At 57.7% G+C, this 24,877-nt stretch overlaps 1 protein-coding gene across 5 annotated transcripts in view; it reads right to left on the reverse strand.

Moving 5' to 3' along the window:
* Positions 1-2,513: 2,513 nt before the first annotated feature.
* The window catches only part of PLXND1 (plexin D1), a 51,526-nt gene continuing 29,162 nt past the window's right edge, over positions 2,514-24,877 (reverse strand). For 2 of the 5 annotated variants that reach the window (XM_009446434.5, XM_016941876.4), the window contains 27 exons: positions 23,064-23,153; positions 22,767-22,860; positions 21,634-21,788; positions 20,892-21,043; positions 20,140-20,239; positions 19,908-20,047; positions 18,976-19,143; positions 18,808-18,898; positions 18,340-18,603; positions 18,086-18,235; positions 17,143-17,257; positions 14,998-15,105; positions 14,792-14,904; positions 13,827-13,931; positions 13,188-13,318; positions 12,641-12,839; positions 10,406-10,552; positions 10,099-10,255; positions 9,100-9,203; positions 8,946-9,009; positions 7,989-8,023; positions 7,630-7,734; positions 6,920-7,083; positions 5,728-5,875; positions 4,381-4,521; positions 3,915-3,989; positions 2,514-3,727 (listed from right to left, as the gene is read on the reverse strand). In XM_009446434.5, coding sequence (XP_009444709.3) covers positions 3,611-3,727; positions 3,915-3,989; positions 4,381-4,521; positions 5,728-5,875; positions 6,920-7,083; positions 7,630-7,734; positions 7,989-8,023; positions 8,946-9,009; positions 9,100-9,203; positions 10,099-10,255; positions 10,406-10,552; positions 12,641-12,839; positions 13,188-13,318; positions 13,827-13,931; positions 14,792-14,904; positions 14,998-15,105; positions 17,143-17,257; positions 18,086-18,235; positions 18,340-18,603; positions 18,808-18,898; positions 18,976-19,143; positions 19,908-20,047; positions 20,140-20,239; positions 20,892-21,043; positions 21,634-21,788; positions 22,767-22,860; positions 23,064-23,153 — 3,432 coding nt within the window. In that variant the 3' untranslated portion in view covers positions 2,514-3,610. The remainder of the gene's footprint in view (positions 3,728-3,914; positions 3,990-4,380; positions 4,522-5,727; positions 5,876-6,919; positions 7,084-7,629; positions 7,735-7,988; positions 8,024-8,945; positions 9,010-9,099; positions 9,204-10,098; positions 10,256-10,405; positions 10,553-12,640; positions 12,840-13,187; positions 13,319-13,826; positions 13,932-14,791; positions 14,905-14,997; positions 15,106-17,142; positions 17,258-18,085; positions 18,236-18,339; positions 18,604-18,807; positions 18,899-18,975; positions 19,144-19,907; positions 20,048-20,139; positions 20,240-20,891; positions 21,044-21,633; positions 21,789-22,766; positions 22,861-23,063; positions 23,154-24,877) is intronic. The other 3 variants (XR_010155766.1, XR_010155765.1, XM_016941875.4) reach the window with 3 other exon arrangements.

A 24,877-nucleotide genomic window follows, 5' to 3' on the forward strand; every position in this document is an offset into this window, starting at 1 on the left:
ACAAGGGCTGCAGAGTAGATGGCGGCTGGATCACGCAGGGCCTTGTAAGCCAAGGGCAAGCACGGTGGGCTTTGTCATAAGGAACCATTAGAGGACGGCAAGCAACGGAGTCTCTGCAGGGATGTGGGCGGGCAGACAGACCTGTGAGGAGGCTCCTGCCACAACCCAGATGAGGGGGGTGGTGGCCAGCCAGGACATGCTCACAGAGGGAGGGTTAGAAGTGGTAGCTTCTGGATCGCTGTTGAAGATGGTGTGAACGGGCTCTGCTGATGGATTGGATGTAGGAAGGGTCACTGATGAGTCAGTCCACAATTTGGGGTCTAGATAGCTAGGTGACTGCTGGGTGACCATTTCCTGAGGTGAGGACTTGGCACGTGCCAGGAGGCTGCCGAGATATGGTCCTGATGAGAGGTGGCAGCCTAGCCACGGAGGATAGAGAGAAGGAAGAGGTGGAGTAAGGGAGTCAGAGGCAAACTGCACAGGACTTGAGAAGGGGGCAGACGGGGCACAAAGGGAAGCAGGCTGCTCAGCATGGGGCATCAGCTGCTCCCTTCCTGCCCCTGCTCCACCACCCCACCCTCTCCTCCTGGAATCCCGGCTTTGCCTAGATGTGCTGACAGCCCCCCTGGGGTGTCTGTAATGTGGCTGCCAGCAGGACCCAGAGGGGCACCCAGAGCAGATGGTGGGATGGGGCCGGGCTGGTGCTTCCTGAGGAGGGGTCTGCTCCTGCCACTGCTCATTCACGGCTTGGCCCAGTGCTGTGGCACCCCCAGGCAGCCTGCAGTGCGGGGGGCATCAGTGGGCATCTCATGTCCATGAGCTGGGGACAGGGGTGGGGGGTGTCTAGCATCCATGAAACCTTGGGCAAGTTACCTCCCTTAGCTGCAATGGTTTCTTTCCTTTTCAAAGGAGTTTAGTTTAAGGATGCTACATCAGGGGTCCCTAGCCTCCTATGACCCTCAAAGGGTAGGAACCTCCCTCCTGCCCACAGCTGCCAGGTCCTCAGAGCCCCAGATAAGGATTATAATTGGTTCATGGAAGGTGGCCACCTTCTGTGCTGAGAAACGACTCTGGAAACTAGAGATTTCCTCCATTTGCAAATACATTTCTAAACGTCAAGGAGGAACTGAATGTTAATCAGACATTAAGACAGGCTGTGGAATATTTAATGACATAGAAAAATGTTACTGACATATTGTCGCATGGGGGAAAATCAGGTTGCAAAATGGTGTGCACACCCTGATCCTGAGTTCACTCCTCGGCCCCGCCCCATCCAAGCGCCCCGTGTGGCTGGCATTCTCAGAGACGCTCGCCACAAACGGTTAGGGCAGCTTTTATTTTCTTCACGCTTTTTGTGCTTCCTACATTTCTCTGGGAACCGTGTATTCATTCCAGAATCACACCCACCCCCCTCACCCTCAAAATGCTATCAAATGTGCTGATAACTTAAATTAGAAAATCTGCTGCTTAATAAGAAGGAATCAATGCTCAGAATAGAAAATGTGAAAGATAAAGACTATCTTTCCACACAGAAGCCACTGTAGGAAAAAGCTATTTTTAAAGCAAAAGGTTGTTTACTGTTCTCACTTTTCTGTTCTCATTAATTTTAGAACTGGTATTTGTGGGATTTTGTTTAAATTTTATGAATCTTTTGTCCTAGTTCTTACTCTTGATAAATACATGTGTAACTATTTTTCCTTCAAAAAAGCAAGAAATTAAATGGAGTTGCTGTACCTTTGGAGCTGGCACTCGAGATCTTTCCCTGGGGTTGGGGAGGAGCCAGCAGGGCTGGAAAGGGGTGTCTGCATCAGGTTCATTGTTCTTGTGGGGAGGGGTGAGGAACAGCCTGTACTTGTGGGGAACAGCGTTTAGGGTTAAACTGGGCTTGGGGGTTAAACTGCCTGCTTCCTTGTCTGAGAAATGAGCTTAATGCTATGTATTTTTTAAGCTTGATGAGAAATTCGGGGTAAGTTAAGTGTCAGTTCCCTTTCCAGGGTGGTCACCTTTGGCCTCCCTGCCCATTTTGGGGACCACTGTGGAGACTCTGGCCCGGAAGGACCATGGGACCTGGTCCTTATTCTGTCCCTTCCTGGTTGTGTGACCTTGAGAATTGCTTCAGCTGTGCTAAGCCTCAGTTGCTGCGTCTGTCATACAGGGATGCTAGCACATTCCTGATGGGCTTGTTAGAGATGAGGTTAGGAGCAGGGCCCACCCAGTTGCAGGCAGCACACAGCAGCTGTGAAATCTTCCTGGAGGTCCCGGGGTGTCCTCAGAGCTTAAGGAATGGCAGCTCTGGGCCGGGCCCACAGCATGCATGCAGCCTGCACCGTCTCGTTTCATCTCCTGGCCCCTGACTGCCTTCTCAGAAGCTAGTCAGGTGTCTGCCCAAACCTCAAGAGTGCAGCTGAGACAGGAGGGATGGCAGGCTCCCTCCCTCCTCTCTCTCACAAACTGGTAAAGAAACTGCCCATTCTCCCGCTTGGCTATCTCAGGACAAAGGCTGGAGCCCACAGTAGGTTTGTCCATAAGGCTTTTATTATAAAGAAGATTCCAGAGTCCCAGCTGCCCCCCTCCAGCCCCCATGGGCTCTGAGCCAGTCCCAACACTGGCTGAGTTGGCTGCGAGGGGCCCGCATGGCCCATCGGCCACAGAGGGTCGTTTCTGGCAGGAACGGAATGGGTGGTGGTCTCAGGCGCCAGGGGTGCTCTGCCAGGTCTGCCCGCTCTCTGGAACAGTCATTTCCAGTGTTGCATGGGGAGCCTCTCGGGACCCCTCCCCGGGTCCTCTGCGCAAGCGGCAGCTATTCACAGTTGGTGCATGATACGTTTTTTAATATATAAAAGCTTTAAAAAAGAAGTGGTGCTATCTTTAGAAACACTTTCAGCAAGATCAAGTAGCCCAGCTACAGCCTCGGTGCATCTTAACCCCTCTCCTTTTCCTGGAGACGGGGCTCCCAGCTCCTGTGCCCCCCATCCCTCCCCTCCACCCTCCCTGCTCCTGGAGAAGCCCACAGAGCACCCCATGGCGCGGGCACTGCCCACTCTACCAACAGCCGCCCAAGCAACAAAAATCTGACACTACTTCAAACTGTCTGTGGCCAGGATCCTCTATGGGTGAGGGGGAAGTGGAGATAACATTTTGGTAGTTGAAGCAGAAACCAATCGAAGGTCAGTTCAAGGAGGGCTCCCTGCACCAGTGTGGATGAGGTAGAGTTTCTGGGCTGCAGCCTCCGGGCTGGCGGCCTCCTCTCCCCCAGTTTGTGCTTGGCTGCCTGGATGCACGGGGCTCTTGGCAGCAGGACCAACTGGACGTTGTGGAGCAAGTGGGTGGGCACAGTGCAGGCCGTGCTGGGCAGACGGGGGAGCCTGACCAGCTCTCTGGCCTCCATCCCGGAGACTGATCTGGGGACAGGTGGGAGGGGATGGAGGTGCCCAGGGGTCAAGGCGGGGGCGCCCCTGTCTCAGAGAGCAGCCCCTCCTCCTGCCCCCGCCCCAGCCGTCTCTGCTCAGTATTTCCCAGTCTGAGTCACAGGCACGGGGTAGAAGATCAAGTTGAGGCCCAGTGGGCGTCCATTTCTCCCAGCAGCAGCCTGACCAACTCTCCATGTGTCTCAGGCCTCACTGTAGCACTCGTAGATGTTGTCCTCCATCAAAGCCACCACTTGCTCAAACTTGTGCTGCAGTTGTGTCCTCCGGGCCGTGGGGTTGGCCTCCAGCGCGGCCATGATCTGAGGGGAGCAGCGGAGTCAGCCGGGCCATGGCTGGTAGCCCTGCCTCAGTTCGTGGAGGAGAACACACCCCGAACGTCTACCACGAGTGACATCCGTCCATTAGGGGCAAGCACCCTGAGATGTGTGTACTTGAGTAGGAAGCTCACCTACCCCGAGGGCAGGTGCCTCACCCTGGGGCACTCACCTGCGGCCGATACCTCTTGGCGTACTTATAAATCTCTGCCATGGCCACATTGGTGTTGAACTCATTCTGGTATTTCTATAAGGAGGCAGGATGGGGAGGAGATTAGCCCAGCGGTCAAAGCTGAGCCTAGTCCCAGCAAAGCCAGCTGCTTGCACACAACCCCCAACTCCCCACGGCCCCCACAGAACAGTTCAGCGATGAGGCCCCTCAAGTCCCATGGACGAAGACGGCTTCCCGGACCCTGAAGTCCAATCTCCTCTCCATCCAGAGGGTGCTCTCCTGCCCCCGCTCCTCAAACTCTGGGAAAATGCATGACGAATTTGCAGGCCAGCAAGAGGCCACAGCCACTTCTGAAATGCCCTCTGCGCTCCCTGCCCTTACTCCAGTGGAGGCATTGAGGCCCAGCCCCCGACCCCCGATCCCTCAGCTCTTCAGGCCCCCATCCCCCGCCGCCGAGCCACCGCACCCTCGACTCCTCGGCCAGATGGGCATTCATCTCTTGCTCGCTGAGTGGCGTCATGTCCTGGATCTGCTTGTAGTAGCGCTGCACGATCTTCCGGTACTCAGGAATCTCCTTGGCGTAGAGGAGCTTGTTGGTTGGCGAATCCTGGGCAGAGAAGAGCGAGGGTGTTAGATGGCTGCTGGAGAAAGGATGGATCTGGTCGTTTTCTGGATGAGCCCTCATCCCTCCTGCCACATAAGTGACCTTAGCAGGCCCCCGAGGCCCAAAGAGTCTCACCCGGTCACTGAAAGTCCCCACACTCAGCTGGCCCCAGACCAGGGGCTCCTCACTGTGCTCTGTCTGCCCCGCCTACTTTCCCCAGGACTGTTAGGACAATGACGTGGGTGGGGAGGGGCCCTACTTCTTTCAGGGGGAAAAGTGCACGGGCATGCCAGCTCTTCACTGCACGCAGCCCATTCCACGTAACAAGGATGTGTCCTTCTCAGGGTGATAGGTCTTGGTGGCTAGGATTCCTGGAAGCCTGAGTGCTGGCTCAGTGGAATATTTCCCACCACATGCTCCTAACGCCTGAAAGAAGTGCCAAGAACACTCCCAGTTCTTTGTCAGTCACGGGCACCCTGCCTTCGGAGGCAGTACGTGAGAAGTAGTGGAGCGATGGCATTTTCTCTTTCCCGTGGTCCGTCTCTGAAATGCGTGGGCTAAATGCAGGGTCACAGACGACCTGGACCAATCCTGCAGTGCCAGCTTTAATGATACAATCTCATCCCTGCTCACAGCAACCGGGTGCTTTCCTGCCTCCCTGTCTTTGCCTGCGCCGTTCCCTCTGCCTGGAAGGCCACCCTCTTTCATCTTCAACCTCTAAGGCCAGACACAGCCTTGTGTGCCCCCAACACACCGCATGAATCTCAGAGCTCCTAGCCACCCATCACCCCTCTGCCCACCCCTTCACTGAATGCTCGCTTGAATGGCTTTTGACTTTTCAGGGGCTGCTGCCCAGAGCCTGGCCCGGTTTTCAGATGATGTTGTGCCTGACCAAGCAGGTTGTCCAATCTCATACTGGCTTTCCCACACCGGGTTCTCAGGCCTGTGTTCAAAGCCAGTGCCAGGCACAGCTGCAGCATGTGCAGTTGGTCTGCAGCGATACAGAGTTTCTGATGGAAGGTACTGGCTTCTAGGTGTCTCCCTGTCTGAATGAGTCACTCATCCCACATCCCCTAGACCTGAGCTCTTTTGGTTCCCCTCCCAGGAAGATCTCTGAGCTCAGCCTCAGAGAGTCGAGGAGGCTACCCATGGTCGGCACCCCACTCTGGCCCTGTGCATGGGCCTGGCCTGGTCCTGGGAACAGCTGACCTTGCCCAGCTGCAGGTCAGAGATGGAGCAGGCGTCGATGAAGGCCTGCGCGATGACTGAAAGGCAGGCGTCGATGTGGTCTGTCTTGTCGATGTCAAAGACAAACTGGGGGTTCTTCAGGATGTTCACCCAGAACCGGAGAGGAAGGCTGTGGGGTAGGGTGACAAAGACAGTGAGGGTAGGGTGGGGTAGGAAGCAGTCGAGGGACAGTTGTGGAGGAGAGAGCTGGCTTTGTCCCTCAAGGGCCTGAGGTTGGAGCCTTGTCACAAGATGTGACCTTTGGGAACCTTAGTTTGCCTATCCCTGGCCAGCTGGGGTGGCAGTGGGGCTGAGAGCCCGGTTTCCTGCTGGAGCAAGGCAGGAGCTACAGGGCTTAGCTGTACCCCCCAACCCCCTCCTGAGCCTCCAGTCAGGTCCTGGTTCTCATTAGAACCAGGTGCCGGCCCCCGGGCACCCCTGGCTCCTCCCTGAACCCTTGCAGGCAGCAGGAAGTCCGACATTAGCAGAGCAGCTGTGGCAGGGCTGTGGGGGGCAGGGCCTGGAGCTCTGGCCTTGTCCTCGAGAGGCCAGAGAGGGTGAGCAACACCCCCACCCCCACCTCAGGCCACCCAGTGACTCAGCAGCCTGGGCATGTGTACCCCCAGAGCTCTAGGAAGCTGCTGCCCTGCACAGAGGCGCCTGGGCTGGTGGTATTCTTCCTGAGGGTCAGGCTGGGTTTCCAGCAACTTCTTGTGGGGGTGCATGACCCCGACAAGCTAAGAGGTGCCTCAAAGGAGGGCTACCAACTGGGTAAGAGATTCAGATAATGTAGGGCCGAGCCTGGCTCTACTGTCCCAGGCTGTGTGGTCTTGAGCAGGTGCTGCTTCTCCGAGCCTCAGTGTGCTTATCTGTGAAGTGGAGCTGATGGTGCCCGCCTGAGAGGGGTGCGGGAGAATGATAGTAAGGGCAACACCTAGACCATGCTTCTGGGCACTCTTCTAGTTAATTCCCACCATTAACATGGGTCGCATTTTACAGTGGAGGGGAAACTGAAGCACAGAGAGGCTAAGTCACTCATCCGAGAACACACAGCTGGGAAATGGCAGAGGAGGGCTTGACCCCAAGCAGGCGAGGCCAGAAGACTAGACTCTGAACCCCCTGCCACAGGGGCCCCAGTGGCACAGTGAAGTCCACACGGCCCCCCACCCGCCACCTGTTGGTCTTCCAGATGTGTAGGGTGTCGGGGTCGGAGATTCCCCTCTTCTCAGCCTGCTCCTCCAGGAAGTCGAAAAAGTACTTGACAGCCAGTGGGGGCTTGTCTTCACGGATACTCAGAATGGCCTTGAACAGGTCATCCAGAAACTTCTGCAACGTGCCCTGCGGGGGAGTGGGGTGGCCGCCGTCAGCCCCGGGCCACGTGCAGAGGGCTAGTGGGCACCCTTGGTGGCTCTGCGGAGCTTGAAATGCCAGGCTGCTGAATGAAGAAGCCACATGGCATCAGGCTGGTCACCAAGCCTCTCTGGCTCACTTGCCTCCCAGAGGCGTTGAAAGGACTAATCGAGGCACTGGCACATGGAGTCGAGAACTGGAAGTGCCAGAGTATGGGCTGTGGGGTGCCGGCGCTGCCACTGAGCCACGTGGCCTTGGGGACATCACTGATCCCTCTGGGCCTCTGCTGTACCCTGTTACGTGGGCTAACATAGATGTCTCTGTCAGGCATTTTTCCTGGCTGTGAGAAATGCCTCCTCAAGTGGGACCCTAAGCCTTCAGCCTCTTGCCCCTCCAGCCCCACAGGGGAAACAGGAAGAACTCACACCCCTCTCCCAGCCGCGGGTGCACAGCTGGCCCTGAGCAATGACCCTCTGGAGCTGGGGCTGGAGCCTTGTACCCACTGCACAGAGGGGAGACTGAGGCCGGACTCACCTTGGTGGAGAGCAGGCGGGTCAGGTAGATTTCCGGGAGCACCTTCTTGCGATGGCTCTGCCGGTGAGACTTCTTGGGCTCCGCCAGCTCATCCGTAGGCAGCACCTGGGAGGCCGGGCAGTGGTCAGTGTCCGCACCAGGCCCCATCCTCGGCCGCCTGTGGGAGGTCTGGCTCTGCCATGCTTCTTAGCACACAAGGGCTGTGGTTCCCTCCTGATTCTGGGCCCCATCCCTACTCCCCCACCCCCCAGCCTTTCGCAGGGCCGGGAGCACTTTTCCCAAGAGGCCCAGGGCCACAGAAAGCCAAGGCCACACCCACTGAGGGGCTGGATCCCCCGGGGCCGAGGGTGGGCACTCACCAAATGGAAATACTTCTCTGTGTCCAAGTCTTTCACTGCGAGAGGAAAAACACAATAAATAAACATGGGAGAGGAGAGGAGAGAAACAGAAATGAAGACAGAAAGATGGAGTGAGAAACAGAAACAAGACAGAAAGATGGGGAGAGAAACAGAAGCAGAGACAGAAAGATGGAGAGAGAAACAGAAACGGAGACAGAGATCCAAAGAGACAGTCAGAGAGAATGAGACAGAGATGCAGAGACGCATGGGGAGACTGAGTCTGGGAGAGACGGAGAGAGAGATAAGTGAGATCCACAGACACACAGCGAGCGAGACAGAGTGAGGCAGAGAGAGAAAGACACACACACAGTGACCCGGGATGGAGGGACTTGGAAGGAGGGACAGCGGTGGAGAGAAACAGGAAGATGCAGCCACGGGGGAGGAGGGGCCCCAGGCAGGCGGGGGTGGGTGCCTTTGCCCACCCCACCCCTGAGCCCAGAGCTCCTGCCAGCCCAGATTCCCAGGCTGCTGGGAGAGACTGAGACTCTGCTCTCAACCTTAGAAGGGGACCCCGAGACCCAGAGGATCCCGGGCTCGCAGGCCTGGCAGCCAGGAGGCTGTGCCTGGGGCGTCTGAGGGTGTGGAGGGGGCACTTGAGGCAGGGACATGGCCCAAGGCTGAGACGGGCATGCTGGCCCCCCTTCTGGCCTGGCTGCTGCCCAGACCTCCTGGAACTGCATCCTGCCCTCCCGGGGCCTCTCTCCAGCTGCCGCAGGAAATCAGCTTGAGGAGGCCTGGTGTGGGCCCTGCCCCAGCAGTACTGGGTCAGAGGAGGCTGGCCCCGCCCAGCCCCCACCAAGGAGACCTCAGCCCAGGCCAGCCCTGCCTCTCGGAGCCTCAGCTTCCCCACTGGGGCATGGGATGGAAGCCCCTGTCCACACGCAGCCTAGGCTCCCTTCCCACGTGCACCCGCACTACCTCGGCCCAGTGTGTTGTCCTTCTTGTCTATGAGACTCATGGCCAGGGAGGCACCTTCAGGGATCTGATGGGAGGGGAGAGGCCGAGGTCAGAGGCCGGAGGTTGGGGTGGGGGCATGAGGGTGGGGAAATGGGGGCGGGGGGCAGGGCTGCACCTTGTAATGGGCCAGCGTGTTAAGCTTCTTGCGGCCGTCTTCCACCACTGAGGTGTCGTCCAGGTCCCGAAGGATGTAGCTCTGTGTGCTGGAGGCGAACCACTCTGGGGGACAAGGGACAGGCCATCAGGGTCCGGGCAGGGAGCTGGGCCTGAGGGGTAGGTACCGGCCCAGCCACATAGGGAGAGGCCTCTCGCTCTCTCCATGTAAACTGAGGCAAGCCATACCTCTCTCTGAGCCTCCATTTTCCCATCTGTAAAATGGGGAGGGCAGGAAAGAGCTGGGGGAGAGTGTGAGGGTACAAAGAGAAGGTGCCAGGGTGGAGGGCACAGAGGAGGAGCTCTGGAAATGGCCTTGTCTGCAGGGCTGTTCATGTTACAATTGCTGATGAAACCCTTGGCCTAACCAAGACTCCTATAAAACCCACTCCAGGCCCCGCGCGGTGGCTCACACCTGTAATCCCAGCACTTTGGGAGGATGAGGCAGGAGGATCGCTTGAGCCCAGGAGTTCAAGACCAGCCTGGGCAGCACAGCATGACACTATCTTTACAAAAAGTAAAATTAGCTGGATGTGGTGGTGCACTCCTGTAGTCCCAGCTACTCAGGAGGCTGAAATGAGGGGATCACTTGAGCCCAGGAGGTCGAGGCTGCAGTGAGCTGAGGTTGCGCCACTGCACTCCAGCCTGGGTGACAGAATGAGATCCCGTCTCAAAAACAAACAAACAAACAAACAAACAAACAAACCCTACTCCAGCATCCCTCCTTTAGGAATTAGGAAGCCTTTCCTGAAGGCTTTTTGCTGTTGTCTGTAGTTCACTCACACTGCAGGACTTGTCTCCTACAGAGTAAGAGCTTCTTGCTGAGGGGGCCTCATTGGATCCTCTCAGTGTCCCCACATTCATGCACCCATGCCAGGTGAAAGGAGTGTTTCCCGTCAAGGCAGGGGCCAGCCCCGGCTGAAGCGCCTGACACGGGGTCTCTGCCCCCATTCCCACCCACCAAGGTCGACGTCCTCTGCACGTGGCCACTGGGAGTAGGGCACATTCTTGCAGAAGGCCTCCAGGATCTTCTCCTTGACCTGTGTCAGCGTGTCGGTGTCCATGGCCCGCACGCTCAGCGAGTCCATGCCACAGCCCTGGAAGGACACGTTCAGGTTCTGCAGGGGGAGAGTGGGAGAGAAAGGTCAGTGAGTTGCTGCCATCACTATGTCAGTGCCCAGGCAGCAAGGCCCTGCACAGGAAGGCTGGGTCAATGCCGTTGGCGGCGACACACCAGCCCTGGGACCCTCCCCGCCCTGCCGACTTACCCGGGGCTTGGCCTCGATGTTCTCCCGCAGCAGCCACTCCTCATTGAGTGTGTAGCGGGCCTTGCCCGTGATGGCGTCGATGGAGCCCTTGTTGATTTGCTGCTTGATGGCACACAGCAGCAGGAAGAATGGCTCCCCCACCGTCTCCTGAGGGGCATGGGGGTATCAGGGCCAAGGCCCCCTCTGTATTCCAGCCCCCACGCTTTGGGCCAAACACCTTCACGCCCCCGTCCCCCAACCCCTCCAACAGTCTCCTTTTGGATCCTGGTGTCAACACTCTCCTCTCCAGGGTGTCTCCACGGACCCTAAGTTCGTGTTCATTAAACACCACCAGCTGTGGGTGGGTGCGTTCATTGCATCATCCCGGCAACCCTTCCGGATACGGAGTATCATCCTTACTGTGCAGCCAACAGTGCCGAGACTCAGAGAGGGCAAGTGACCTGCCCAAGGTCACCCAGCTGGGAAGCGGCAGGGCAGGAATCGGACCTGGCTCGGCTGACTCCCAAGCCTGTGACTTTCTACTAAGTGGGGGGCCCCCAAGTGTGAGTTTAGGTGGACCCGAAACACCGATGTGGCCTCGACCCCACTTGCAGGCTGATGACTGTGGAGTCTCAGGAGGAATGGGGCTCAACGTCCCTGCTCTTGCCCATCTCCAAGGGTGGCCCTCCAGGCAGTGGCTCTGCTGGACCCAGAGCCAGGAGCTGATTCTCAAGGCCATTGCCCAGCAAGGGACCCAGGTGTTCCACTGGGATAGTTTTACTTAACTATCCACAAAAATTGATTTAAAGAAAAATTAAGTACATAATACTATTAGGCAGATTTGGCAAAGATTACGAAGGCAGCCTGCCAGCCCAAGTCCTGGTCCAATTCTCCAGGTCTGGGGCGTGGGAGGCACTGATTCCCTGCTTTCTAGAGGAGGAAACAGGCTCACAGGGGAAGGCCTGGCTGAGGCCACAGAAAGAAGCCAGGGGAGTGAGGTCCAGGGTCCACAGTGGCCCTTGTGGTTCCTGATGGCCCACAGTGAGGCAGCCCGCAGAAGGTGGAGGCACCCCAGTGGCCCCTCCCAGGCCCTGCCTCTGCTCCACCCCACTACCCCCTTCCCCCAGGAGGAGCCGTGGGGCTCCCCCAGGCTACTTGGCCCTCAAGCCCCAGGCTCAGGGGCAGAGGCCCCATTTGACAGAAGGAAACCAAGGCCCACAGAGGGCAATGAGTAGCCCAGAGTCACACAGCTGGGCTGTGCCAAAGATCGGACTCAAGCCCAGGACATCTTGGCTGGGTGCAGTGGCTCACCCCTGTAATCCCAGCACTTTGGGAGGCCAAAGCGGGAGGATTGCTTGAGCCCAGGAGTTTGGGACCAGCCTGTGCAACAAAGCAAGACCCCCATCTCTTCAAAAATTAACAACAAAAAACAGAACATCTGAGGCCCCGGTTCTGGGCTCCAGGCAGGCCTTTGCCTTTCTCCCACAATCCTCCAGGCAGCCCTCTAGCCTCTGCCACCATAGGGCAGCTGGACAGTGGGACAGGACAAGAGGCTAAGCAACACTTGCTCTGCGAAGAGAGCTTATGGGGGTCCTTCTGGCAGAATGCAGGAGGCCCTGGTTACCGGGCCCACCCTCTTCCCAGCCTCCGCTGTCATCCAGAAGATTCTTTGGCCTTCCTTCTATTCCTTCCACGAACATCCCCTCCTCCCGGCCTCTGCCCTTGTGCTGTACCCGATGCCTGGAGCACCCTCCCCACCACTCCTCGCCTGGCTCACTCAGCACAGCGTTGCCTGCTCCAGGAAGCCACCTTGAAGCCTTCAGACAGAGGGAGGCCTCATGAGCTGAGCTCTGCTGCAAGGCACTGGCCACCCTGTATTTTGTTTCCACGTCTCGCCTAGCCTAGGGCTGGGAGAGCCTCAAGGGCCAGCCAGGGGCTGATTTCATCTCCTGAATCCAGAGCAGGGAAGGGTGGATGACTGAGAAAACCACAGATGGGACAAGGCCCCTGACACAACCTCTGTTATGCCCCAAGCATCCGTTGAGCCCTTGCAGCAAGCCAGCCAGGGCTCCCCGGGGCCATGGCTCCCCTCTCTGCATAACAGGTCCTACGGGCCTGGCCTGTCTCATGCAACACTCCCTCCTGGCAGAGCTGGCCTGAGGGTGCCAGGGAAGGCCTGGGAGGCCGTGGGGTCACTGCCGCTGAGTCCCTGCCACGTCCCCCGCCTGGGCTCTGTCTGTCCCCAGGCAGCCTCACCCGCAGACAGCTGTACATGCAGATGGACATCCAGTTGGTGAGCATCTTCTCCACCACAGACTCTGTGCGCCGCAGCATGAGCTTGGGGTTCTTGGCGGCCGAGGCGTCAATGAGGTCCACCAGCAGCTCCTTCATGATGCTGGTGTAGTACTCCAGCTTGCCGTGCAGCGCGATGGTCAGCAGCGAGGCCAGGCTGCACCTGTGAGCGGGAGGCAGGTGTCAACTGCACCTTGAGGCCCTAGGAGCTGTGGGTCCCAGGGTCTCAGTGCCGCCTCATCCCCGGGCCCATCGATCCCAGGAGTGCCTGTGTGGGTGGGTCCTGCGAGGGGTGAGTGGGGCTAGAATCCTCCTGGAGAAACAGCCACCTTCTTCTATGTCCACAGCAACCATCGTGCCCCGTGAGCCAAGGTCTTGGGCATCCCGGCCCAGGAAGGGCTGGAATATGGGGGTGTCAGGAGCCCCAGAGCCCCAGGACCCAGGACCTGATGCTGTGTGGCCTTGGACAGGCTCCTCTTCCCTACCCCACCCCAGTCTGTCACAGCCTGACCTGTCGCGCACCGCAAAGTCCTTCTGCTGCTCCAGCGCGTGGACAAAGACGATGAGGAAGTGCTTGTTGTTGAGTAGTGAGGAGAACAAGCTAATTCCCTCTTCCATGTTGGGCCGGCAGCTCTCAGGAATCTGTGGAAGCAACTGGTGATGGGGTGTCCAGAGGGGCCCAGTGCCCCTGCCTAGCCTAACAGCCAGTGCTTACGACGGCTGCTTGTATGCCTCCTGGGATGGGGAGCTCATTACCTTCCACAGTGGATGCCTCCTAACCTTTGTGACAGGGAACAATAGCTTGGTTGAATTGAAAAGTGGGGCTCAGAGAAGGGTAAGGGTGCCTGGAGGTAACCTGGCATCCCAGTGTGGAGGACTCTCACCTTCCATTTTCTAAGCAGGTTGAGTGGGTGTACAGGGGGGCCCAATCCTCTGTCTGCTCTACCTGGCCTGCGGGGGCAGCACTTATAATACCCTGAATGGCTGCCTGAATGCCTCCTGGGATGGAGGGCTCAGTACCTTACAATGGCAGATGCCTCCCAACTCCGCATGACAGGGATCAATGCATTAGATGAACTGGAAAGGGGACCCAGGGGGGAGCAGGGTTGCCCTGAAGCAGCCCACTGTGTGTGGGTCGTGGGGTACTCACCTTCCACTCTCCCAGCAGTGGGTGGGTCTCCTGTGCCTGGGAGCTGCCCTGGGAGTTGAGGGTCTGGGAGGGCAGCACGTAACGCTCTTCATAAAGGGAGGAACACTGCAGAGGCAGACCCCCAGCATCTCAGCGGGGCTGGACACCCCCTGCTGGCATGGAAAGGTCACTCACACAGAAAGGGGCACTGGCTTGGGCTGCTGGGGGAAACTGGCACAGAATTAGCTCCCCATAAAGGAATAAGAGGCAGTGGGCCAAGCCTGGGGGCTGTGGAATTCCAGGGGTGTGGCCACACAAGACAGCACAAGACTTAAGGGGAAGCAAAAGCAGCTCCATGTGCAATGGGGGAAACTGGGGCAGAAAGGCTGGGAGTCTGAGCTTTAGCCTGAGGCTGGGAAAAGCTACTGGAGGGTTTCGTGAAAAATGATGTAGTCAAACATGGGCTTGCTTTGGCCACTGTGTGGGGAATGGTGTGGACAGGGGAGAGAGGGTGGTACCACTAGGAGGTAGAGTGAGGGTAGTGGACCCTGGAAGGGCAAGGGGAGGCATGAGAGGCATGGAAGGGATGGGGCAGGAGTCCAGTGGACAGGAGGAGGGAGTGTAGAGACCAAGGGAAGCCTGGCTGGGAAGAGGCACAGGAAGGAGAGAGGCTGGCCTGGGACAGCCCTGGCTGCTTCTGCCCCACCTTGAAAAGGGGAGAGGCAGGCCCAGCTGGCCAGGACAGCGGGGCTGCAGCTGGCTTCCATATAGACTGTTAAACATCAAGTGAGCAGAGAATGACAGTGGAGAATCTGCCTCCAACCCTTCTCCCCGTGGCAGGCCAGGGCAAGTGGCCAGGACGGCTGCGGACAGCTGTGCAGGTTTGGCACTGCTCAAGGGACCCTATAGGCTGGCAGGGCTCAGAGAGGTCGAGTTGCCTTGAGGTGGCTGGCACAGGTTCAGGGCAGGCTCAGGCTCGGGCTCACCTTGGGGAAGAAGGTGCGGGTCACGAAGTGCTTATACTCCAGGAAGGGGATGCCCTGGCTGCGGTTCAGCTCCTTGGTCAGATCTGTCATGTCTGTCTGCAGCTCAGCGAAGCCTGGCGGACACACGGACAGCCGTGAGCGGCCCGAGAACCCATCCCCTAGGAGGGAAAGTTGAGGCCCAGCCCTGCAGGGTCCCAGCCCACTACCTTTGCGGATTTCCTCTCGGATCTGAGATTCCATCTCCTCCATCTGCAGCAGCGTCTTCTGCCAGTAACGCTCAGCACGTCGGCTCTTGGTACAGAAGACGAACAGGGCTGCGGGCAGTGGAGAGGCAGGTCAGGCCTCTGGTGCCCTTTGGAAAGCCTTTATTGGCGCCTGCTGTATTCTGGCCTCCGCTCCAGCTCCTCTGGGCAGGGTGTGGGAGGAGGCCCTGCAGTCCTCCCTCCTGGGCAGGGTTGGGGTGGGGGGTGGGGAGTTGCGGGGAGCTCTCCCATGGACAGAGGGCTTGGGGAATGGCCAGCAAAGCAATGCCTGATGGCCCGTCCTTAGAAAAAGAAGTGTGGAGTGTTATACCTCTGTTAGAATTTGTCTAGCCCCGTTAAAAAAAAACAAACAGGAATACGTGTGTGTGAAATAGTGGTTAACAGTGGCTTTCCTGGGTGGGAGGATTCTGGGTGACTTCTGTTTACTTTCTGCTTTTGAGCATTTTCTATTCCTTCTACAATGACCAGGTGTTACTTGTAAATTAAGAAACTTTTAAAAGCAGATTACAAAGCAATATTACATTATAACCTTTCCTGGGGTGGGGAGGAATATATATATAATGTATTAAAATATCTATTAATATATAGTATTTTCAGAAAAGAGACTGGGAGGGAAGATACAAAAATACACAGGGTATTAATGATGGGTATTTTTTCCTTTTATCATCTTTCAGTTTTTCCAAAAATTTTCTGCATTGAATATACTCACTTTAAAAATAAAACAGCTTTATTGTGAAATAACGTACATACCATATAATCCAGTGATTTAAAGTGTATACTTCAATGGTTTCTTTTCTTTCTTTTTTTCTTTTGAGACAGTCTTACTCTGGCCCCCAGGCTGAAGTACAGTGGCGCGATCACATCTCACTGCAGCCTCCACCTCCCAGGCTCCGGTGATCCTCCCACCTCAGCCTCCTGAGTAGCTGGGACTACAGACTCATGCCACCATGCCCAGGTAATTTTTGTATTTTTTGTAGCGATAAAGTTTTGCCATGTTGCCCAAGCTGGTCTTGAACTCCTGGGCTCAAGTGAGCCACCCACCTTGGCCTCCCAAAGTGCTGGGACTACAGGCATAAGCCACTGAGCCTGGCCTAATTCAATGGTTTCTAGTATATTCACAGAGTTGTGCAACCATCACCACTAATTTTAGAGCATTTTTACTGCCCCAAGAAGACCCATACCCATGCAGCAGTCACTCCCCATTCGTGTTCTCCCTAGTCCCTGGCAATCACCATTCAGCTTTCTGTCTCTATGAATTTCCCTATTCTAAACATTTCATATAAACGGCATCATACAATGTGCCTTTGGTGAGTCTTCTTTTGGTTAGTGTAATATTGTCAAGGTGCCTGCCCACGGTGGCATGGATCAGTACTCCACTCCTTTTTACGGATAAATAATTTTCCATTGTATGAATAGATCATATTTCATTTATTCATTTATTGGTTGATGGACATTTGGGTTGTTTTGACTTCCTGGTTATTATAAATAATGTTGCTATAAACACGTGTGTACAAGTTTTTGTGTGGCTACGTTTTCATTTCTCTTGAGCAGATAGCTAGGGGTGGAATTGCTGGGTCATAGGTCATAGGGTAATTCTATGTTTCACATCCTAAGAAACTGCCAAAATGTTTTCCAAAGCAGCTGCACTTTTTTATATTCCCTCTAGTAGCGTATGATGGCTCCAGTTTCTCTGCTACATCGAGTCTATTACTTTATTGACCATTATTTTAACAGTGGTATAGCCCACCAGACATGTAGGTTAATTTTTCCTGAGTAATCCTCTCTTAAGTACCTTCAGTAGCTCTCTATTGACTGGAGAACATGGTTCCAAATTTCTCTGCTTGAGATTCAGGGACCTGGGCGTGGGCCTAGCATATCCCCTGGCCACCTAACATCTTCTACCCATTGGTGCTGGAGCCAGGGCACACCTCCCCCAACCTCTGGGTGCCTAACCTGTTCCCATGGCCAAGCCTTTGTTCAAGCTGTGCCCCATCCCATCCTGCCTTCTCCCATCTGCCAATCTTCAGAGGGGCTGGGGCAAGGTGGCAAGCCTGCCCTCCAAGGTGTCCTGAGGGTGGGGCTCCTTACCCACCACGGAGAGCAGCAGCAGGACGCTGCAGATGACGATGGACACGATGATGGCCGTCTCGCTGCCCCCCAGCTGCAGTGTGGCGATGGTCTGGTTGAAGTTCCCTACCTGGATCTGTGCAGAGGATGGGGAAGGGGGTTGTAGCTTTCCTGGACTTATACTCTGGTTCTGCTCCTCACTTGCTGTGTGGCCCTGGGTAAATTACCTAACCTCTCTGAGCCTCAGGTGCCACACTGATAACATAGAGATAACAATGTCCACCTCCTGGGGACACTGGGAAGGCTAAATGAGGGCTTGTCAAGCCCTTGGTCCTGGGCCTGGCACAGAGGTGGCTCAATACAGGGGGCTGTGATTATCATTACAGCCTGGGAGGCGTAGTGAGTGAGCAAGAGGAAGCAGTTCACGGGGCCTGGCTGCTGTCCCCAAGTATCTGCAAGGCTGCCCTGGGACCAGGGGGTAGGTGAGGTATGAGGACTCAGAGTGCAGGACTGGGACTGAGGTGCAGGTGAAAGAAAGCTTTCCCAGTCAGAGCCATCCTGGGGTGGCACACGCTGCTTGGGAGAGAGTGAGCTCCCCATCCCAGGAGACATGCAAGGAGATAGTGTTCTGGCCCCTCTCTGCTCCTCCTGCTCCCCTGCCTCTACATGGTGCCTGGCAGCCCAGGCTCTAGGATAGACGCCAAGGGGGACAGGGACAATTTCTTATGGTTTCTGATGGTTCAGGTCCAGATGGGGCCCATCACTGACCTCAAGCAAGTCACTAAGTTCTTGGGCCTCAGTTTCCTCATATGTCAAGTGGGGATGTAAAGCTCTGCTTTGCTGGACTGAGCTGTTGAGCGTGAAAACGCTCAGTGAATTCAGGTGCTGGGTGAGGGGCAGATGCTTGGCAGATGGGCCAGGGGTGGGGCCAGGTCTGCCCTGCTCCGGCGCCCCATCCACTCACTGTGATGGGCAGCTGCCCCTCGGCCGCGCCCAGGGACTCGTTGACCGAGCAGTGGATGATTCTGTCAGAGACAATCTGGATGTCGCAGCTTACTTGGCCTATCTTGACCCGGTACTCGTGACTCTGGAGCCCCAGGCTGTCCTGCTCCTTCTGTGGGTGCAAAGGGGGAGGATGCTCATGGGGAAGTGCTCCCGAGGCCCACGGCTGAGGCTGGCTCGCTTGCCCCCGCCTACCCCGGCCCCTTTGGTGCTCACGTGGATAACGAGGGTGAGAGGCTCCCCGGGGTGGTGCTTGATCCACTTCTCCCTCTTGGCCGTAGAGAACTGTGGGTTGGGGAGGTAGTCCAGGCGGAACCTGCTGCCCCGCTGTGCCTCCTCGGGGTCCAGTAGCTCCTCAGCCACAGCCACCTCGTCTGCGTAGGCCCGCCCATTGATGAAGAAGTCCACTGGCGCTGATGCGTTGCTCAGGGCCCCGGGGGACGGGCAGGTGATGAGGGTGGAGTTGAGAACCTTGCAGAGCTGGTGCAGGAGGGCCAGGGGCCCAGGCCGGGATGCAGGATGGACAGATGGGCATGAAGAAACGGTGGGGAGTGGGGTTTGAGGAGACACAGAGGCAGAGGGAGGAAGAGGGGACAGAGATGCAGTGGGAGGAGGCCTGGTCAGTTAGGGCCCTGGCTGTGCCTGGGCCACCCCCTCCCACCCATCAGGCCCCGAATGCCTCACCGTGGGCTCCCGGCCAATGTGGTGGACGGCCATGGACACATTCTGCACCATGTGGAAACGCTCACCAGCCACTGTGATGGTCCTGCCGCCACTGCGGGGGACAGCAAAACCTATCAGTCCACCTGCAGCCCCAGAGAGCCTGGGGGAAGGGCGGGGTGCCAGTCTCACCTGACAGGGCTGCGGCGGGGACTGATGGCCATGATGACCGGGTTCTGCATGTACCAGAAGGTGAGGTTGCCGTGCACGCAGCCCCGACGCTCGAAGCGCACACACACAGGCACCGGAGCCGGCAGGGCCCCCTCAGGCATGGTGCAGGCGATGCTGGTATCTGTGCGCCTGGGGGGAGCAGCAAGTTATCAGCAGGGCCTGCCTTCTGCTGCTCACCCACCGCCAATGCCCCTGAGACCTGGGGCACAAGTCCACGCACTTGGCCTGGGGTTCAAGGCCTCCTTGACTGGTCCCAACTCATCTTCTGCCCAGTTCGTGCCCAGCTGTTTCCTTATACTTCCAAATTCCGCCCCATCCCACCTCCTCCAGGAAGCCTTCCCAGGTCTTCTCTCCCGCCTCCAACCCTGGTGAAGTCTCTCTCCCCAGATCCCTGAAGGCACTGACTTTTCTCCCAATCCTAGCCCCACTGGATGTTCCTACTTCCTGTGGGTATGTCTGCCCTTCCCTTGAGGGCTATGTTGTGCTCCTCTTGGTGTCCCAGCAATGCCCATTAGTGGGGTCTGGTACACAATAAGTGCATAATAAAGACAAAGGTGTTTCGCCAACAGACTCCAACCACACCCCTGCCACTCACCACACCCCTGGGCCAGCCAGAAGATCTGTGTGTGTGCAATCAACACCATTCTCATTACGGCTATCACTTATGGAGCAACTACTGTATACCTGGCACAAAGCCCTTCTTCCAATTACTGGTACTATTCTTACCAGCTGAGGAAACTGAGGCTCAGAGAGGAGAAGGGGCTTGGCTTAGGGGACACAGCCAATGAAGACCCAAGAGAGGCTTGGCTCAAGGATGTCACCTCCAGCCCGCCAGCCCCCAAGCCCATTGATTTCTCTGGGCTGGAAGGGGTGGGCCGGGCCCAGAGGCTTACATCAGCTCCGTGCAGGGGTCTGTGTCGTTCACCAGGACCTGGAGCTCGGAGCCTACATGGAGGTCATTCCCATGGATGGTGATCCTGGTGCCCCCGGCCTTGGGGCCCATGGTAGGCTCCAGGGAGTGGACCAGGGGCAGCTGTGGGAGGAAGGCAGGCGTTTGGGCCTCGGGCCAGCCCCCGGGAGTGTGCGTGCTGGGCGGGCCGGACAGTGGGCTGCAGCCCCCCTTACCACGTAGGAGAAGCGGTCCCGGGACTTGCCCTCCTTAGAGGCGTTCACGGTCACCACACCTGAGAGCGGTCCTGGGGCTGGCCCTGTGACACACACGATCCTGAGGGGAGGTGCTGTGGTCAGCCAGCGGTCCTTGGCCCCCACGGCCACCCTAGAGCCAGGCTCAGGGATCGCCCCATTCCACGCCATGCCACACTTCCAATGCCTTCTATGTATAATTTACCCCATCAGTTTCCCACAGTTCTGCAACTATAAGACACGGGGGTGGGACAAAAGGGTCTCTGATCATGAGAACGTCTGCTGGGCTGGTAGATGACGGCTCTTCCACACGCCTGATGCACAGCCTCCCAAAAGGAAAGCCAGTTCAGTCTCTGCTCACGCGTATTTCCTACGGCCCCTCTGGGCCAGTCACAGATCTCTAAACCATGCCAGTAGCCCCAGCCTTTTTAATTGCAAATGATTTTCCTCAGAGCAAGGCTTAGGTGGAAGAAGGGCTGTGCTAGGCCAGCCTGTGAGGGCTTCCCAGAGGAGTGGGCATCAGAGCCAGAGCTGGAGGGATAAAGCAGATGCCCCAAGCAGAAACGGCAGGATGTGTGGTGGGAATGGCTTCGGCACAGGCCTGGAGGCCACGAAGCAACAGGCTTCCAGAAAGCAGCAGAGTGAGGACAGAGGATGGGGAGGGAGGAGTGAGGAGGACAGAGCAGAGGCTGGCACTGCTGGAGAAGGTAGGTGGGGGCACCGTGGCTACTCACTCCTCCGACACCGTGTATCTGTCAGGCAGTGGCTCACAGGCCACACCACCAATCCACACGCCGTGGGCCACGTCACTGAGCCGCCGGCCCAGGTTCCTTCCTCGGATGGTCAGCAGGGTCCCACCGTCCAATGGGCCACTCAGGGGCTCAATCTGCCAGGTGACCCGAGAGAGGGGCGAATGGGATCTGAGGCTGCAGGCCAGCAGGCTTCTACCCACAGTAACAGGCACCCAGCAGGGCACAGCCGTGCAGACCCACTGCTTAGAGGAAGGTCTGGAGGCTCAGGTGGGGCTGGGACTGTGGCCACTTGGCAGGTCACTGTGCTGGCAAGGAGGATGTGGGTGTGCGTTACTGAGCCCACGTGGGCCTGGGGACGCTACTTAGGGGGTCTCCTGGAGGATGCTGAGGTCAGCTTCCAGGAGCAATGTTTGGCCATGTCATTGGTGGCTTTAGTGATCATGGTATCCCCTGAAACTAACAACATTCAGCCCTCGGTGTCTCCTCCACGCCACACTTCCAATGCCTTCTATAATTTATTCATTTCCTTATTTATTACTGTCCACCTCCCCCACTGAAACATCAGCTCTGTGAGGCAGAGCACTTCCTTTTGTTCACAGGTGATACTGCACCCATGTGTCGGTGTATGTGCCGTTTGGGTCCCCAAGAAGTGGGACCCTCGAGGGCACTGCGCATGAGCCGTGCCGGAGTGCAGGTGCCACGTGCCTCCACTGGGCATGCTTACCGCGCGGATCTCGGGGGCGGGGCAGGTGCCAGCCATGGGCTGCAGAGGCCCCCGCAGGCGGCAGCCATCACTCCACACGCACAGGTGACCCAGGTCTTCGCGGCCCAGGCACTGGGAACAGTCGGGGCTGCCCATGGCACAGTTATAGACCATGACTGGGGAGACACGGGGCAGCTCGGTCAGCCCCGCTCTGCGGTGCATGCCCCAACACCGCTGTGCCCTCCACACACAACAACTGTCAAGAGGTCTGCGCCCCATCATTGTGGTGCCCCACCCAGAGGAAGTCCTGATTCTGGGGGTCAGGATCCCCTGAGGTTCTTAGCCCCTTCCCCAAACCCCTGGGGCCTGTGCTGAGCACAGTGCAGCCCCTGCTTCATTGATTTCCTTCCCCTCACAGAGACTCCAGCTGGGAGCCTCAGGTCAGCCTCACTTTACAGAGAAGAGGCTGACGCTCAGACAGGAGGGACTCGCCTGAGCTCACGAGGCCTGTGGGTGGTAAAGCCAGATCCCACCCAGACCTCAGTGGGTCTGATCAACCCCGGCGGGGCCCTAGGATGCTGGGGATCCCTGAGTAATGTGGACTATGAGTACTTTGGGGCTTCAAACCCTCCAAGTAGCCCAAAGAGGAGGGCAGGGAGGGTTCTCCAGGACCTTGGGTATGCAGGGCCATTCTGGGACCTTCATGGTGGGAATCTGGAGGGCACCACGTCCACCAGGGATGCCTGAGACTCCCCATGAACAGAGGAGCCCCTGGAGAGTGGACCCAACACAGACAGTCACAGCAACTGCACAGCCGCCACGCGAGGGGAGCTGACCACACCCCAGATGCCACGCTCAAGGTTGGGCGAGCCCCGGCTCATCAGGTCCTTACAGGCTCTGCAGAGGGACTGTGTCCTGTTTCCTATGGGGACGATCAGGCCCAGGAAGGCAGGGGAAACTATGCACGGAGACCCCAAGGCCTGGAGCCTGGCATGGCATGGCAGGGCTGGGATATGAGGCTGTGTGTGTGCTGGAGAACAATGGGGTGGGACATCTGCGGCTTTGGGGCAACCACTGGAATGAGTCGCACAAGGCTGAGCCCCACCCACTGCACTGAGGCCCCGAGGCCATGTGGGGCGGGTGGGGGTACCCACCTGTCATGGGCTCAGGGCTGTCCAGGAATCGGGCTGGCCGCCCCTTTAGTTGGAGGCTGAGCGGGAACACCTGGCTCTTCCGGGTCGTGTGCAGCTGCAAAAGGGCAGAAAAGAGCATAGGGGGCATGGGCAATGCCTGGGGCTCTGCTGGGGATGGGTGTCTTGGAGGCAGATGAAGTTGGGGCTGCTGGGGATGGGGAAACCAGAAGGTAGAGAGAGGCAGGGTGGGGTGAGGGGTACAGCATCTGGACTTAACGCAGGCCCGCCCTCCGCCCATGCTGGAGTCACCCCACTCACCACCACCTGGTCACAGCGTACAACAGACTCATTCACCCACACAGCCTCGAAGATCTCCTCCAGCCCAAAACTACACTCCAGGGCTGCACCCTGTGGGAAACAGGGAGTGGGAGGCGGGTTTGAGGAGAACCAAGCCAGCATGCATTGCCCTCTAACTCCAGCAGGACACCATGGGCTCCTGCTGGGAAAGGTGGGCTTGGTCAAACTGTCAGGCCTTTGCATGGGCTGTCCCGTCCCCCAAAATCCCCTTCCCGGCCATCACGTCCAATGTTTGAGGGAGGCAAGCAGTGCAGGAATGCCAAGAACTTTGGCCTCATGCACTCAGCACCACTAAAAGCCTCTCCAGCATCCCCAGTGATCTAACCCAGGGGCCTTGTATTCAGCTCCTAAGGCTCCACTCCCAGCGGGGTTCCCCTGCTCTTCGAGCCTTCCGACCTCCCATCCTGCCCTACCAGGCCCTGCTCAGACGTGCCCCAACGCCCAACACGGCCAGACTCTCCTGCCCCGGCCTTTGCCTGAGCCCTCCCCTTGCCTGAACACCTGTCTCCCTTTCTACCACCCAGCAAAGCTCAACACAGCCTTCAGGATCCAGCTTAAAAGCCCCCTGTTCTGAAGCCTTCCCAGATGCTGCCCTCAAATCAAAGGGGTGTGCCTCACTTGATCCTCATTCATTCCCTCAGCAGCAACTATTCAGGTGTCTGCTGGGGCACTACGAAGCTCCTAGAGCTGCCCCCATCCCTGTGTGCCAGGCATCACCCTTAGCCTCTTGCCTGGCTGCTTACCTGTCCCCTCGCCAACCGGGGATGGTCAGGGCTCGGCCGCTCTGACACCACCCCCAAGGGCAGCAGAAAGCAGCTGGAAGAGCCCTGGCCTGGGTTCAAACCCCACCTCTGCATGTCCCAGCTATGTGACCTCATGCAAGTTGATCCCTTCTCTGAGGCTTGGTTTTCCTACCTGGACAATGGGAATAGGGTTGCTGGGAAAACTGGAGATTGTGTACCTCAAGGGGCCGCACACTGTAGGGGCCTAATATGTGCTTGCTATCATTAGTATGCAGGAGGTATCCAATAATGTTTGTGTCATGAGGCTCAGTTCCCCAGGCTCATCTGGCCTTCTCAGGAGCAGCACCAATACATATTTGCTGAGTAAACAGACTCAGGTTTTGTGTATTACGCCAAGCACCCAGCCAGCTGCGTGGCAGAGCTTCCTGTTTATGTCCCTGTGGCTGGCAGATGTGACACCCTGAGGAGAGTGCAGGTCAACCTCCCTGCTTCTGGGGTCCCAGCCCGGAAGCTAACACAGGAAAGTGGCTGCTGACGGGGCCAAAAGCCTGTTTTGTCCCCTGCCATGCTGAGCTGGAGATGGGTCCCTCCTCTTAGTCCTCAGCCACCTCAGAACAGCACACCCGGCCTGTCCCAGAGCTCCCCAGGGTGTAGGCTCAGCAAACAGGCCCCCACCGCTGGGCCTGACTTCAGTGTTCTAGGAGCAGGCCCTGGGGAGCAGGAGGGCAGGCGCCCCTGCAGCTCGGTCAGAGTGGAGGCTGCCCCACCACACAGCTGGGAAGAATCGGCAGGACTCAAGTCAGGCTCACACCTCCCCATCCCAGGCGCCCACGGCCCAGGGGCAGAGCCATCCTGCCCACCCACCCAGCCCCCTGGCTGATCCTGGAGGCGCTTGCCCCAACTCCTGCAGGGTGGGGCTTGAGGGCTGAGGGCAGGCCCCACCCTAGCCCTCCCAGAGCTCCAGCCCCTGCCACGAGGCTTCCCGACACATCCCAGATGCCCGGCACGTGGCCACCACGTGTGACAGCTCTC

Source organism: Pan troglodytes, chromosome 2, assembly GCF_028858775.2.
Source record: "Pan troglodytes isolate AG18354 chromosome 2, NHGRI_mPanTro3-v2.0_pri, whole genome shotgun sequence".
Lineage (NCBI taxonomy): Eukaryota > Metazoa > Chordata > Mammalia > Primates > Hominidae > Pan > Pan troglodytes.